Raw genomic sequence first — 12,452 nt, 5'->3', positions numbered from 1 at the left:
TTCCTGGAAAGGCTTATTACTGACAGCCACTATGCTTTTCCAGCTGATTTATCAAACTCCTAGCAATTAACTTATTTTCCCTTCTCCTTAGCCACCATGAGAGGTTTTGGCTAGGTTACTGTTGCACCTGTTGGCAAAAGGGATAGGCAGAGCTCTAGTGAGTAAAGAAATCTTGGTTTAAAATATTAATTGGAAACTTGGAACCATGTTGTATTTATAGTAAAATCTAACCATATTTTATTCAAATTAAGATAATTTGATGAAAGAATTCCACCAAATGCTGTTCTCATCTGGCTGGTGAACAAAAAACCAAATTCAAGAGGCCCAAAACCTGTTTTGTGCTGTATGAAGGACAACCTCATATACACTCTAGAACACAGGAGCTGGTCTGCAGAACTGGAACACATGGAAACAGAATTAAGTGGAACCTACGCCAGTCACTCGTGAAAACAGACTCAAGCACTTCCCAGGCAATTGCATCAATTACTGGTAGTGCATTTTCCAGGTGCAAACTGTTACCCATATGCAAAGCATCTCAGACTTGCTTATTCACATTGAACTGTAGCTTTCTTTGCTTAGGAACATTTTAAAAGCCTTTTAGCCAGAGGGATAAAGGTACTGGAGCAAAAAAACGCCTTTTTCTATATACAAACTGACAAGATTAGACCATCAGTTAAAACCAGTTTTGAACATTTAATAAAAACTCATCCTAGAAATCCAACTTTCTGCCGTGACGTCCCCAGACTCTCTTCTTCATCCAGAATCTTCTGAAGGGCCACGTGCAATGCCTTGCCTACTTTTTTCCCCGTCTGCAATGCAAAGGAAGCAAACCGAATTTGAGACATATGCTTATTAACAGGAAGACAACCCTCACAGAACACTTCCTTTTGACAAATATTTTCCCTTTAATGATTCATACGGACCAGCTGGTGTAACAAAAATAGGCTTTTAATTAAGAAAAATAATGGCAGTGGAAGTTTCATTTTAATTTGATTCAGTTTTAGAAAAATCTACACATAAAGGCAGTGCTCACACTGATCAGAAAAGCATTCCATGACCATTAATACTCAATCTGTGCAGTGCTGGATCACCTAGGAATACAAATTAAATTCACATCAAGCACAAGCACACATTCAAACTAAGCAGCATATATGGAGAAGGACTTGGGGGTGTTGGCTGGAGAGAAACTGAACAAGAGGCGCTTCAGTGGCAACTTGAGCCCAGAAACCCCCCCTGTGCTGAACTGCATCAAAAGTAGTGTCAAAGGAAGTGATCCTGCCCCTCTGCTCTGCTCTCGTGAGACCCCACTTGCAGCACTGTGTGCAGGGCTGGTGTTCTCAGCATAAGAAGGACATGGAGCTGTTGGAGCAAGTCCAGAGGAGCACATGAGGATGAGCAGTGGCTGGAGCAGCTCCTGTATGAAGACAGTCTGAGAAAGTTGGGGCTGTTCAGCCTGGAGAAGAGAAGCTGCGTGGAGAACTCAGAGCAGCTTCCAGTGTCTGAAGAGGGCTACAAGGATGCTGGAGAGGGACTCTTCATCAGGTACTGTAGCGACAGGGAAAGGGATGATGGGTTCAAACTGAAACAGGGGAGGTTCACATTGGATCTAAGGCAGAAGTTCTTCCCTGTGAGGGTGCTGAGGCGCTGGCACAGGGTGCCCAGAGAAGCTGTGGCTGGCAGTGTTCAAGGCCGGGTTGGACAGGGCTTGGAGCAGCCTGGTCTAGCTCAAGGTGTCCCTGCCCATGGCAGGGGGTTGGAACTGGATGATCTTAAGGTCCTTTCCAACCCAAACCATTCTATGATTATATGTCATATGAAGCTGTATGCTAGCTGCCAGAGGACAAGAGATACCTGACCAGCAAAGCAGCCTACTAATATGAAGTTCAATAAACTCTTCTGAACATGCTCAGTATCAGCAGAGTGAATTTAAACCAGCTCAATGCCCTGTTCTGTGGCCAGAGAAGGACACACTGGCTGCATTCACCAAATTAGTCTGTGGGCAGATCCGTCATTATGACATGCAATTCTGTACTGTCCATGGACCTTTAAGGAGTTAACGGAAGATTTTCTTTACAGAAATAATCTTCAGCAGTGGAAACCCACCAGGATTAGCTCTAGTACCAGCCTCTTCCCACATGCACGAACTGTGGAAGCTACAGGATAAGGAACCATTGGGCAATGCTGAAATAAAGATCTTATGGCAGTGCCTGTTAGACCTTCCCAAGGGTTTCCCTGAACAACCTGAAATACCGACTCCATACAGAGATGAAGAGAGCCCACCTCTCCCTGAAAAGCCACAGATTAAAGTAAACTGAGTTTATCAGCTCCTGATGTATGTAACAAAGCCTATGCCTGCCATACTGCTGACTACAAAGCTCTCTGTCCCCTCTTGATGACAACTGCCAACACCACAGGCACACAGACATTAAAGTAAGGTACATTTCTCATCGAAGAACCAGGTGACAGCACACGGCCCAGAATATAGCCCAGAGTTTGGCCAGATTATGGCCAAAGGAAATATGGGAAGAGCTTTGATGCAGCTGGGTAGCTGCATATCCTAGACACTCTGAGTCATGCTAAATAAGGGGGAGAACATGGAAGCAGTGCTACAGCCCTACACTGGGACAATGATCACAACAGCAGCCTGAATCCTGAGAGGTGATACACTTCATGCATTCTTCTCCTCAAATGCAGGACAGCATTGCTCACACCAGGTCAAAGTGAATGGGAACTGTGCAGAGCTTTGGTATTGACACAATGCTGTTGCCATGTTATTCCTGCTTGCCTCTCTTATGGCTTGGATCACGAACTCAGTAATGCTGACAGCTTCCCAAGCTTTCCCATGAAGCTGCCTTCCTAAGAGATTAGTCCTAGAACATCTGCTCTCCACCAGGCAGGGAGAGCTGAACACCCTCTGACCCGCAGCCAAATCCTTATGGAATGGAGGTGTCAAGAAAGGGTTACACAGCTCCTCCACTGGACATTCCCAGGCCTTTTTGTTTTTCTTGGTATCCTAACCAGGCTGCTGAGTTTGAGGCAGGGCCAAACACATAATCTTTAACTTCCCAGAAAGCATCTTATTTTCTTCTGATCAGCTTTATCCCTCACTCCTTCAAGCTGCTCACCATCCAGGAGGGAAGACTTCTTCCAAAGCAAGTGAGAGACAACACAACTTCAGTTAAGCTTCTAACTCCTTGCACCAAAAGTAGGGAAAAGTTCACTAAAGCTCTTCAGCAGAGTAGGGCAGTTTCAAGATATCCTATGGTTACCTTCTGTGCACATCTGATTAGTGTTTAGATGAGCATTACAGAATCCCAAGCACAGCGTTTGGGGGCAGGCTACACAAGGGAACTGCACAAGTTTATTTCCTATTTAGGGCTCAATACAGAGTGAAATTAGTAATCAGTTGGCTCTGATCAAATCAGCCATCTCTTTGTAACAGCCCTAAACCCAAAACCTCAAGTCTTCTATGATACTGAGTTAGAACTGGACTCAAAATCCATCAAGGAAGAGAAATCAGATATTCATGGGAAGTTTGGTTTCTTTAGGATGCCAGATTAGTGACAACAACTCTACCAAACTAAGGAGGTGACATCTCTGAATGCAAACAAAAGCCCACTGGTACTACCAAGATTAGCACTCTGACCTCATGAAACAGTTGAACTGCCATATACACTTAGCATGTAATTTCCACTTGAGACCAACTGTTTTCAAAGTTGGCTCCAGGTTCTGCATTCCTGAATAGAACCATACTGAAACTAGTTCTGGATCTCTAGGAAACAGAGCCAGTTTGAAGTATATAATTTTCATTCTTACTCCAAGTTCAAACCCCATTTCTGTCTCATGTTCAAGCCAAACATGAGAATTTATACTGGAGAACAGATTTAAAAAGAGCCCGAAGAAAGGTTTCAAATGGAATTCTTATGTGGATGTGAACAACATCCAGGTACTAGTATTTTCATGGAGTGGGGGCAGATCAGAAACCCAGTAAAGGAGGAAAGAAAAAACAACAGTAAAATGAGAACAGTAAGTTTATCACAAAAAATAATGAGTTGTGCTAGAAGAGAACACCATGCACTGGCAATTCAGAATACCAGCTCTACTTCTATAGAGACTTCACCATGTTAGAAGTTTTGTTCTTTCTGTCTTTTAAGGGAAACAGTGAGAGAGGGAACATGTTCTTTAAAAATACTCTCCAAGTTTACTAACTTAAGCTTTACAGTCTTACAGCTGTGAAGTACTTAGCTGAAACAAACATGAGCACCATACATTTCAGGTATCTAAAAGTTCTGGCTAACATCCACTCATAGCAGATTCTGTTTCAGAGAGTCTGTGACCTTCAGCAAGTCCCGTGTGCACTTCATCAAAACACAAAGATCTCTGCTCTTCAAGTCCTTACTGCAGCTTTTCATATACCCAAGTTCCAGTTCATCCAAGACACTAACTGGTCAGAACTTACCTCCATCATCTCAAAGATACTCTCAGGATCCAGGCTACCTTTCCCCACTTTCTTCATAGAAGTCAGGGCGCCTTTACCGGTCACAGAAATAAGCAGGCTGGCCAAAGAACAGGCTTCTTCCTCAAGGGTAGCATCCACCACATGCCTATAGCCAATCTGTAAGTTAGTGGCAAGATGATGTATTAGTTTGCAATTGTCTAAGCTCTTTATTAAGATGCTAAAATGTAGCTCTGTTAGTTATCTATAGCCTCCCACCCTCTTATCATGTGGCCTCTAGTAGCAGCCAGAGACTGACTTGACAGCAGAGTATTTAAACAGCCTCTGACCCAAAATTGTGTGTATGTACATAACAGAGGTGAGATAAGCACATCACTATTTCATACTGGTTTTCAATCTGACCATCCTTTCATCTATTCTTTCATCTCTTCCTTTTCTCCCCCAACTCCAAGAACAGACTTTCCTCCCCTTTAAGTTAAAACTGTACATCCCAACACCCAGGTGAGCCCTCACTTCACTGATGGCTTTTCCACTATTTATGCAGCTTGCTTAAATGAAAAGTCAGAAAAACTTTCAGGTAATTAAGCAAACGGCTCACTCTTGCAATGGAAAATACAGTGTCCAGCAAACCAACTGTATTAGCTGTGTGCTATGTAAGGAGAAGGAAAACAAAAACCTATTTGAAGGCTAGTATTGCACCCACGAAAACGGAGTTCTGCCCCCAGAAACAAATACTCGTCATGTAACTCCAGGCAGATCACACAACCTCTGCCCCTCACAACAATAACCATTTGTTTTACCATACTAAAGGATGTGCCGCTCTGGATACTGAGCAAGAATTATTTGAAAAATAATAAGCAATTCTTCTGCATACAAGAAGATGCATTTTAAGAATGAATCAAGTAGAAATTGCGAATCTCTGATTGCAAGTCAGAGATGGGGAAAAATAAAACCTTATTCAGTTCTTCTTAATTAGGAAGCTCAAGATGAACAAATACATACACAGTGGACACTGACTATATCTGTAATACAAGTTCTATCTTCAGAGAAAAAAATAAACAGCAGGTGAAGTTAATAGAAACTGTAGGTCAGGAATTTGTCAGGCTTACTTTGCTTAATGTGACAATTAAGGGCACATTCTCCACATTAAGTCGAATGCAATCGTAAGGGTCATCAGACAGCTCAATCTCTTTAGAGCCTTCTTCATCTTCCAGTACACGCACTTTGGGAATTCTGTGGAAACAAAATGTGCAAAATCATTGCCAAAACAGGTAAGGAATACAGCTGTTGCACATCTCAACTTCAGGAAGTGCCCTTTCCTCTAAATGAGGCTAAATGTTTAGGAAAAAAATCCAGAAAGGTATCAAAGTGTTAACAACTCACACACTGAGACTAGGAAGAAAGCATTGGAATTAGGAAGATATCTAGGGTAAGATCATCACACTTACACCACTCAAACCTTTGGAATATGAAGTGGCTTTTACATTAATATATGGGGAAAGGTTCTTCTGGAATTTGCACAGACCAATTCTGAACAATTCTTTATCCATCTACCTGGATGTACAAGAGAGAAATTACCAAGACTGAATCCTTTCATACTGTGGTTCCCAACACACTTGGAGACAACAATAAAGTTGTCAGAATTACAGCAATTACCCTGCTTGCCAAAGCCGTGACATCAGTAGCAAATACAAGTAGCGAAGCTGTTCAGGAGAGAATGACACTAACTAAGGAGACTTGGGCTAAAGGGAAAAGATGACATTAGTAATATCCTTTTTCTTTAGTGAGATGGGAAGACTGGCAAGATATTCTCATTCTTTAAGAGGCATAGACTCTAGTGTTCTAAGGACAGATACACAAAGGCAATAACTAGGGCTAAAAACTCAGGCAGAAACCCAAGAGATGCTTTCTTTTCAGTTGTGAGGGATGAGCTCTTGTGCAAATGAGCTTGTCAGGCTCCTTATCAGTGGTATATATATTGTATTGGTGATAGCCATTTAATGGGAGTTTTATACAATGGTTTAATGTAGTTTTCTTAGCATAATGATTAAAGTAATTTAAAACAATTTACTACAAGATAGTATCTCAAGTCGCCAAGAATGTCAGTATCTCATATACCCTCATTTATCCAGGTGCCCACTAGGATGGAGTACTGCCTGAGAGACTTGGCTGTACTAGCCAGTAAAACCTACATGCCATAACACTCTCACTCTTACACATTTGCACTTGAAAACATAATGTATTTCAAGCCATCCCTAGGAAGCTAACTTCAGTAACCATGTGGAATGTAACCACAATCTCGTTTCATATTAGTACTTTTACAGTCGTGTTGTGTTTTATAACTACACTCTGAAGGTTACATTGTTCTATGCATTCTGTATCAAATCTCTTCTAAAGGAGGAGGAGGTAGGGACTGATTTAGTGAACATTCCCTCCACCAACACAAAGTGATTTCTGTTGCTCCCTGGAAGAGTATTTTAGTTATTTGTTGCTCAAAGTCCTAGAGGCGAGTACTTCACAACAGCTAACAAATTGCCTACAAGCCTAAGCCAAGCTAAAACTAAAACTTTCAGTAAGCAGAACAATTGTAATGTATTCTTTTTCCTGAAATGAAACTCAAAATGCTTTGAAGCTCATAGGAAATGCATCAAAGCCTATTTTGAAGTTTAAAATATCCTATTAAAACCTGATGGAATCAAGTCACAAGGTGACTAACCCTCAAGCTGCTCAGGACAATGGACAACATTGGACAACAGCCTAGACAAGAAATGAATATGCCAGAGCAGCATTTAAAAAAGAAGGAATATTTCAGGAAAATGTGTGAGATCAAGCAATTTTTAACTCCATCCTAAAACAGCTGTGAAACCAGAGCAATGTTCGGTGTGCAAGAAAAAGTTGCTAGAATTAATACCTGAAAAAAGCCTGCAAGGAGCTGTTTGGCCAAGAACAGATTAGAGAAGTACAAATTCAAACTACTACAGAGGCAAAAAGACAATTGATCAGACACAAGTATCACAGTTGCGTAAAAAGGGGGTACACATACACACAAAAACTAGGCATAGAGAGTGTAGCACAAAACATTTGCATAAACCAGGACATTTTCTCTCTCAGCTTGTGAAGATTTCTCTTAAGAACCAGCTGTACATGTTTACTTTGCAAATGATAGCAACGAAGCTGGTGCAGGGCCTGGAGCACAAGTGTGATGAGGAACTGCTGAGGGACCTGGGGGGTTAGTCTGGAGAAGAGAAGGCTCAGGGGGGACCTTATCGCTCTCTACAGCTGCCTGACAGGAGGTTGCAGTGAGGTGGGGTCGGTCTCTGCTCCCAAGGAACAAGGGACAGGACAAGAGGAAACGGCCTCAAGCTGCACCAGGGGAGGTTTAGATGGGGCTGAGGAACAATTCATTCCCCAGGGGCGCTGAGGGCATTGGAGCAGGCTGCCCAGGGCAGTGCTGGAGTCACCGTCCCTGCAAGTGTTCACACCCCGTGTAGACGAGGCCTCAGCGCCATGGGTTAGTGGTGGCCTTGGCAGTGCTGGGCAATGGTTGGACTAGAGGAGGTTAGAGGTCTTTCCCAAGCTGGCTGATGCTACGATTCTGTTTACTTTTCTATTTCGATTCCTGCAGCTAATCAGGGCAGAAATCTGTACAGCAGGACTTAAGTCACATAATGAACAATGCAGACCCAGGTTTCACGACTACAAAAACAATTCTCCTCCTGGAAGCAGGCATCAGTTCTGCCTCTACCATGCTGCCTGGCAAAAATTCATGACATCTGCAAGGCTATTGTGTTAGAAACTCCAGCTTTTGTAACTTGCCTATTTTCTGTTGCCTTGGTTGCAAGTAGGCACAATTCCACAGGATCAAGATTAATGCTAAGTCCTGACTTAGCTACTTGCACATTTTGCAATATCTGGCAGATAAATCTAGCCTCAAGCACCTTGGAGACACAGAAAAGAAGAAAGTTTGATACCTGCTATCTTTTGCATGTGATCCTGAGATATATTTTTTAGAACACAATGAACAATACAATACTTTGAAGAGCAAATGTTCCCCCTATAACAGTCATATCTGTTGCAGACAGATTATGAAAGGCAAGTAAGACTCAGAAGGAAACACTTGTCAAGTGAAGTCCAGAACACTTAATCCGAAGTGATCTTCAAACTGACATCTTGTCTTGCTTGGACAATAATATTCCATGGAAAGTGGGCAGCTACTTTAAACAACCTTGTGTTAATCCAAAGAAAACTTAGTAGGTACTAAGGGAAAGGGAGCAGGATGGTGAATAAGGACAAAAGGTTTTCACCGTGAATTTCACCTCTTGACTTTCTGAGGTCATATGAGATCAGATGTACTAGCATCCCCTGCTCACATCAAAAGACAGGATTTACACATGTAAAAAATCAACAGGCTCTGCATTATATCATACTGTACCACATTCTGATTTGATACCTTCCACAAGACACTGGATGCTTGCCCACAGATTGGATTATATGAAGGCTACAGTTGTCAGGAGAATGAAAATAAAGGAGAATCATGAAAATAATTACACCCTTCACATTGCCCATGTTCCCAAGGCAACAGATTTTTCTTTTTTTATTTTAATTACTTTTATATGATACCCTCTCTTTATTCAGACATAAGGAAAAAAGACCTATTTATCTTGTAAATAAAGCACATGCCTTGGATCTGCAAAACAACTCACATGAGAGCAACTATTTTTACTGTATGACTTTTACATCCTGGCAGCTTACACAGAGACACAAGCATTTCTTCCTTTCAGTGCACTGTCAACCATGTTGTTGACAGTGAAAAGTTACTGTTGAGAACTTGACTAACATGGGAAATTTCTCGGCAATATACACAAGCTGTAGTCTCAGATGGATTCTCCCCTATTCCCTTTTAAAGTGTTTCTAACCTGATATACTGCCTGCCTTCAAAAGTGTTTTCCTCTTCTTGCATGTACTTTTCCAGCTCTAGTACTGTGTGCTGATTCCCTGATGAATAAGCCAGAACTATACCAGTGACTTTAGCAGATCTCTAATTTACAGCTGAAGAACAATTTGTAAACATTCAAAACAATATATATTATTGAATATTATAAATATTAAATGTTTTAAATACACATATATTAAAAATGTTATTGAATGTTTTCATTAAAACACATAGAGAGCACTTGCACCATTCATTCTACCAGATTTTGTTCTTTCATTCTTTGATTAAAACGCATGGGGTAAAGTTCTTTTAAAGACAAATCATTTCCCTCTCCTCACAATCTCCCGCTACTATTTTTTTCCTCTTAGTTTAAAAAGAACTCTAGACTAACAGTTAATGAGAAAGAACATCAGAAGTAAGAAATTACACTTTTTATAGTTACAAGTAACACTTTTTTTTTTAGTTACAAATCAGTAGTCACACTGACAGAGGGCTTCTTACTCAGGAGCATCATGTAGCAGTAAATCCTTCTTGTTTTAAACCTACAAGGCATCCACACAAAGGCCTCCAACAACTTGCAACTAAACCGTATGGTCAAAGACAATTTTTTCTGGATCTGGCTACAGATATATATAGTTATATGGTGAGCCTAATTGTGAAATAATGTAATATAACACTTGATTCAGTTTCTAATAACATCAGTTCCTGTAACTTGCATGCAAATGGACTGCCTTGTATCTGAATGCAAGTTGCCTTGTGTATTTCTTATTTAAATACTTAAGCATTAAAAATGCTTAGCTCACAGAGTATTTCTCTTCCTCTTCCCATGACACTTCCACTCACACAAAAGGAGATGTGTGCTTTACCTTGTGTTAAAGAGAGCTGCCTTCACTGCGATAGAGATTGCATCAAAGAGGTTCCCACCACATACCAATAACTGGGGAGGAAAAAAAGAATCTCTTTAAAAGAAAATCATGTTAGTGCCTTTATACCAAGTCTTTATTTTACTTAAACCTACTTGAAAAGGCACAAAATTAAGAACCAGAACAGATTCTTAAAACACAAAGTTGTCTTTAAAGCCTGTCTATGAAAAGAAACAGATAGGAAATTAAGATTTCAGCTAACTGTATTACACATTCAAAATAGAAGAATTAATGCACTTCATAATAAAATTCATGATAAAATTTAATAATAGAAGCTCAAATGAAACCACTGCTGTTCTTACTCTTCTTGTGCTAAGGCTCTGAACTAGACTATGACCAGAATACTTGTTATCAACTCACCACATTCATTCTCTAATGTTAAATCAAGCCATTCCATTTTCTGTCCTTTATTTCAAAGAGGAATACTTTTAAAATATCAGATGGACAAACCCAATTGGTAGAATTGTTTCTGGAGAAGCAAGGCAAATTGTCACCCACAACATGGCATAAAAAACTAGTTATGGAAGGTCTAGCTAGGAAGGCACATCATGATCCATTCTCTGTGCTTTATGGAAATGGAGTCAGCAGCAGGTTTGCCTTGTAGCTGAAAAAGATCTAAGGAAATCCTTATGCCAAAGTCTACTTGTTGATAACACTGTAATTTGAATTAAAGCGCGTGGAGGCCAGCTTCTTCTCATGAAGATCAGGAAAAGAACAGAGAACAGCAGCACTGCACACTAAATAAGAATGCAGGGCTCCCACAACTACTAATACCATCTCCAGGCTGACAGATACCTCAAAGATGTATTTGGCCATAGCCTAGTGTTAGATCTCTGCAAAGCTCCGCTCTCAGCTGCCAATGCTATTCTACAAACACACACATCATCACCAAGCATTTGAAACTACTTCAGCAAGAACATACGGGTGCTTCTACATTACATCAAGCTATGCTGTATGAGAGCAAAACCAGTTTTGCAACATGGATTGCATTGATTGATCTTCAAAATCTATTTAAGAATGACATAAGCTCCCATCCTGGGAGCAAATCATAAATGATTCTGGATGTTCTGGAAAGACAGTTTATTTTTGTGAAAACAAACAGAATTGTGTCAAAAGAATGACAAAAAGTTGATATAGAAAACTAAACACAAAGGTGATCAGATTATTTCTCTGCAAACGGCTGCTGGATAGAGAGAGGTTAATTTGCCACTTTCAGTTATTATTGGATTTTACTGGCTAACACAATAAGCCCCACAGTATCTTCGTTATTAAAACACAATCATGGGATGTGCCTGCACTGTTGCTAGGCTTATGTTCAGGCTGCTATTCTAAAGCCTCATTTGTATTACAGTGGCACCTACAGGCTAAGAACACAGCCTGTATCATAGAATCATAGAATAGTTAAGGTTGGAAAGGACCTTAAGATCATCTAGTTCCAACCCCCCTGCCATAAGCAGGGACACCACACACACAACTATATCACCCAAGGCTCTGTCCAGCCTGGCCTTGAACACCTCCGGGGTTGGAGCATTCACAACTTCTTTGGGCAACCTATTCCAGTGCCTCACCACCCTCAAGCATGGTATAACCATTCCTCCAAGAAGAAGTGAACACTCTCTTCTCAGCTGAAGCATCTTGTACTGAGAGCCCACACTTCTTTAATTTATTCTTTTTAAGAACTAAGAAAATCTGCACAACTGTGAGTTACGGGAAGCAAAGGAATCTTCAGAAAAGATTGGTTTTAATTTACTGATATGCAACTGAAAGCATTATTTGGGATGGGAGAAAGAGGAAACATTGTAGACCTTGCCTTATTCAAGGAAGTTTTTTCTCCAAAAGGACAGATTTCTAATGTTGGGTTTTTTTCCCCAACTGGGGGGAAATAGAAAAGATGAGGAAATCCTCTAAGGGATGCATGGTAGTGAACTGCCAAAATTTCAACTAAACCTAATGCACCCCCTCACACACAATGTACTGTGATTGGGTATTGAGTGAAAAGAGATTGGAGAGATTGCACACTTTGATTTTCCTTGTGCAGCACAGCAAGCTGCTGGGTCAAATTATGTGGAGAAGGATATACATATGTATATATATAAAAAAAAATCTTTATATATACTGTCCTGGGTTCAGCTATAGCAGT

At 40.7% G+C, this 12,452-nt stretch overlaps 1 protein-coding gene across 1 annotated transcript; it reads right to left on the bottom strand.

The window, feature by feature from the left end:
* Window positions 1–672: 672 nt before the first annotated feature.
* EXOSC7 (exosome component 7) lies at window positions 673–11,128 on the bottom strand. The gene is made up of 5 exons (XM_010022335.1): window positions 11,087–11,128; window positions 10,256–10,326; window positions 5,566–5,689; window positions 4,460–4,615; window positions 673–809 (listed from the first exon to the last, which is right to left on the bottom strand). The coding sequence occupies exons 1-5, from the start codon at window positions 11,126–11,128 to the stop codon at window positions 705–707; spliced, it is 498 nt and encodes a 165-aa protein (XP_010020637.1). The 3' UTR covers window positions 673–704.
* Between the last annotated feature and the right edge of the window lie 1,324 nt (window positions 11,129–12,452).

Source organism: Nestor notabilis, unplaced genomic scaffold (assembly GCF_000696875.1).
Source record: "Nestor notabilis isolate BGI_N333 unplaced genomic scaffold, ASM69687v1 scaffold12719, whole genome shotgun sequence".
Lineage (NCBI taxonomy): Eukaryota > Metazoa > Chordata > Aves > Psittaciformes > Psittacidae > Nestor > Nestor notabilis.
The sequence above is the reverse complement of the archived record's forward strand: the minus strand, read 5'-3'. Positions and strand labels throughout refer to the sequence as shown.

Coding starts and splice junctions, on each gene's coding strand:
- EXOSC7 (XM_010022335.1), bottom strand. CDS start 11,128: ATGGCCAAATACATCTTTGAGGTATCTGTCAGCCTGGAGATG. Junction 4,616..5,565: donor TAATTGTCACATTAAGCAAA/GTAAGCCTGACA, acceptor ACTAACTTACAG/ATTGGCTATAGGCATGTGGT. Junction 810..4,459: donor GTATCTTTGAGATGATGGAG/GTAAGTTCTGAC, acceptor TTTGCATTGCAG/ACGGGGAAAAAAGTAGGCAA.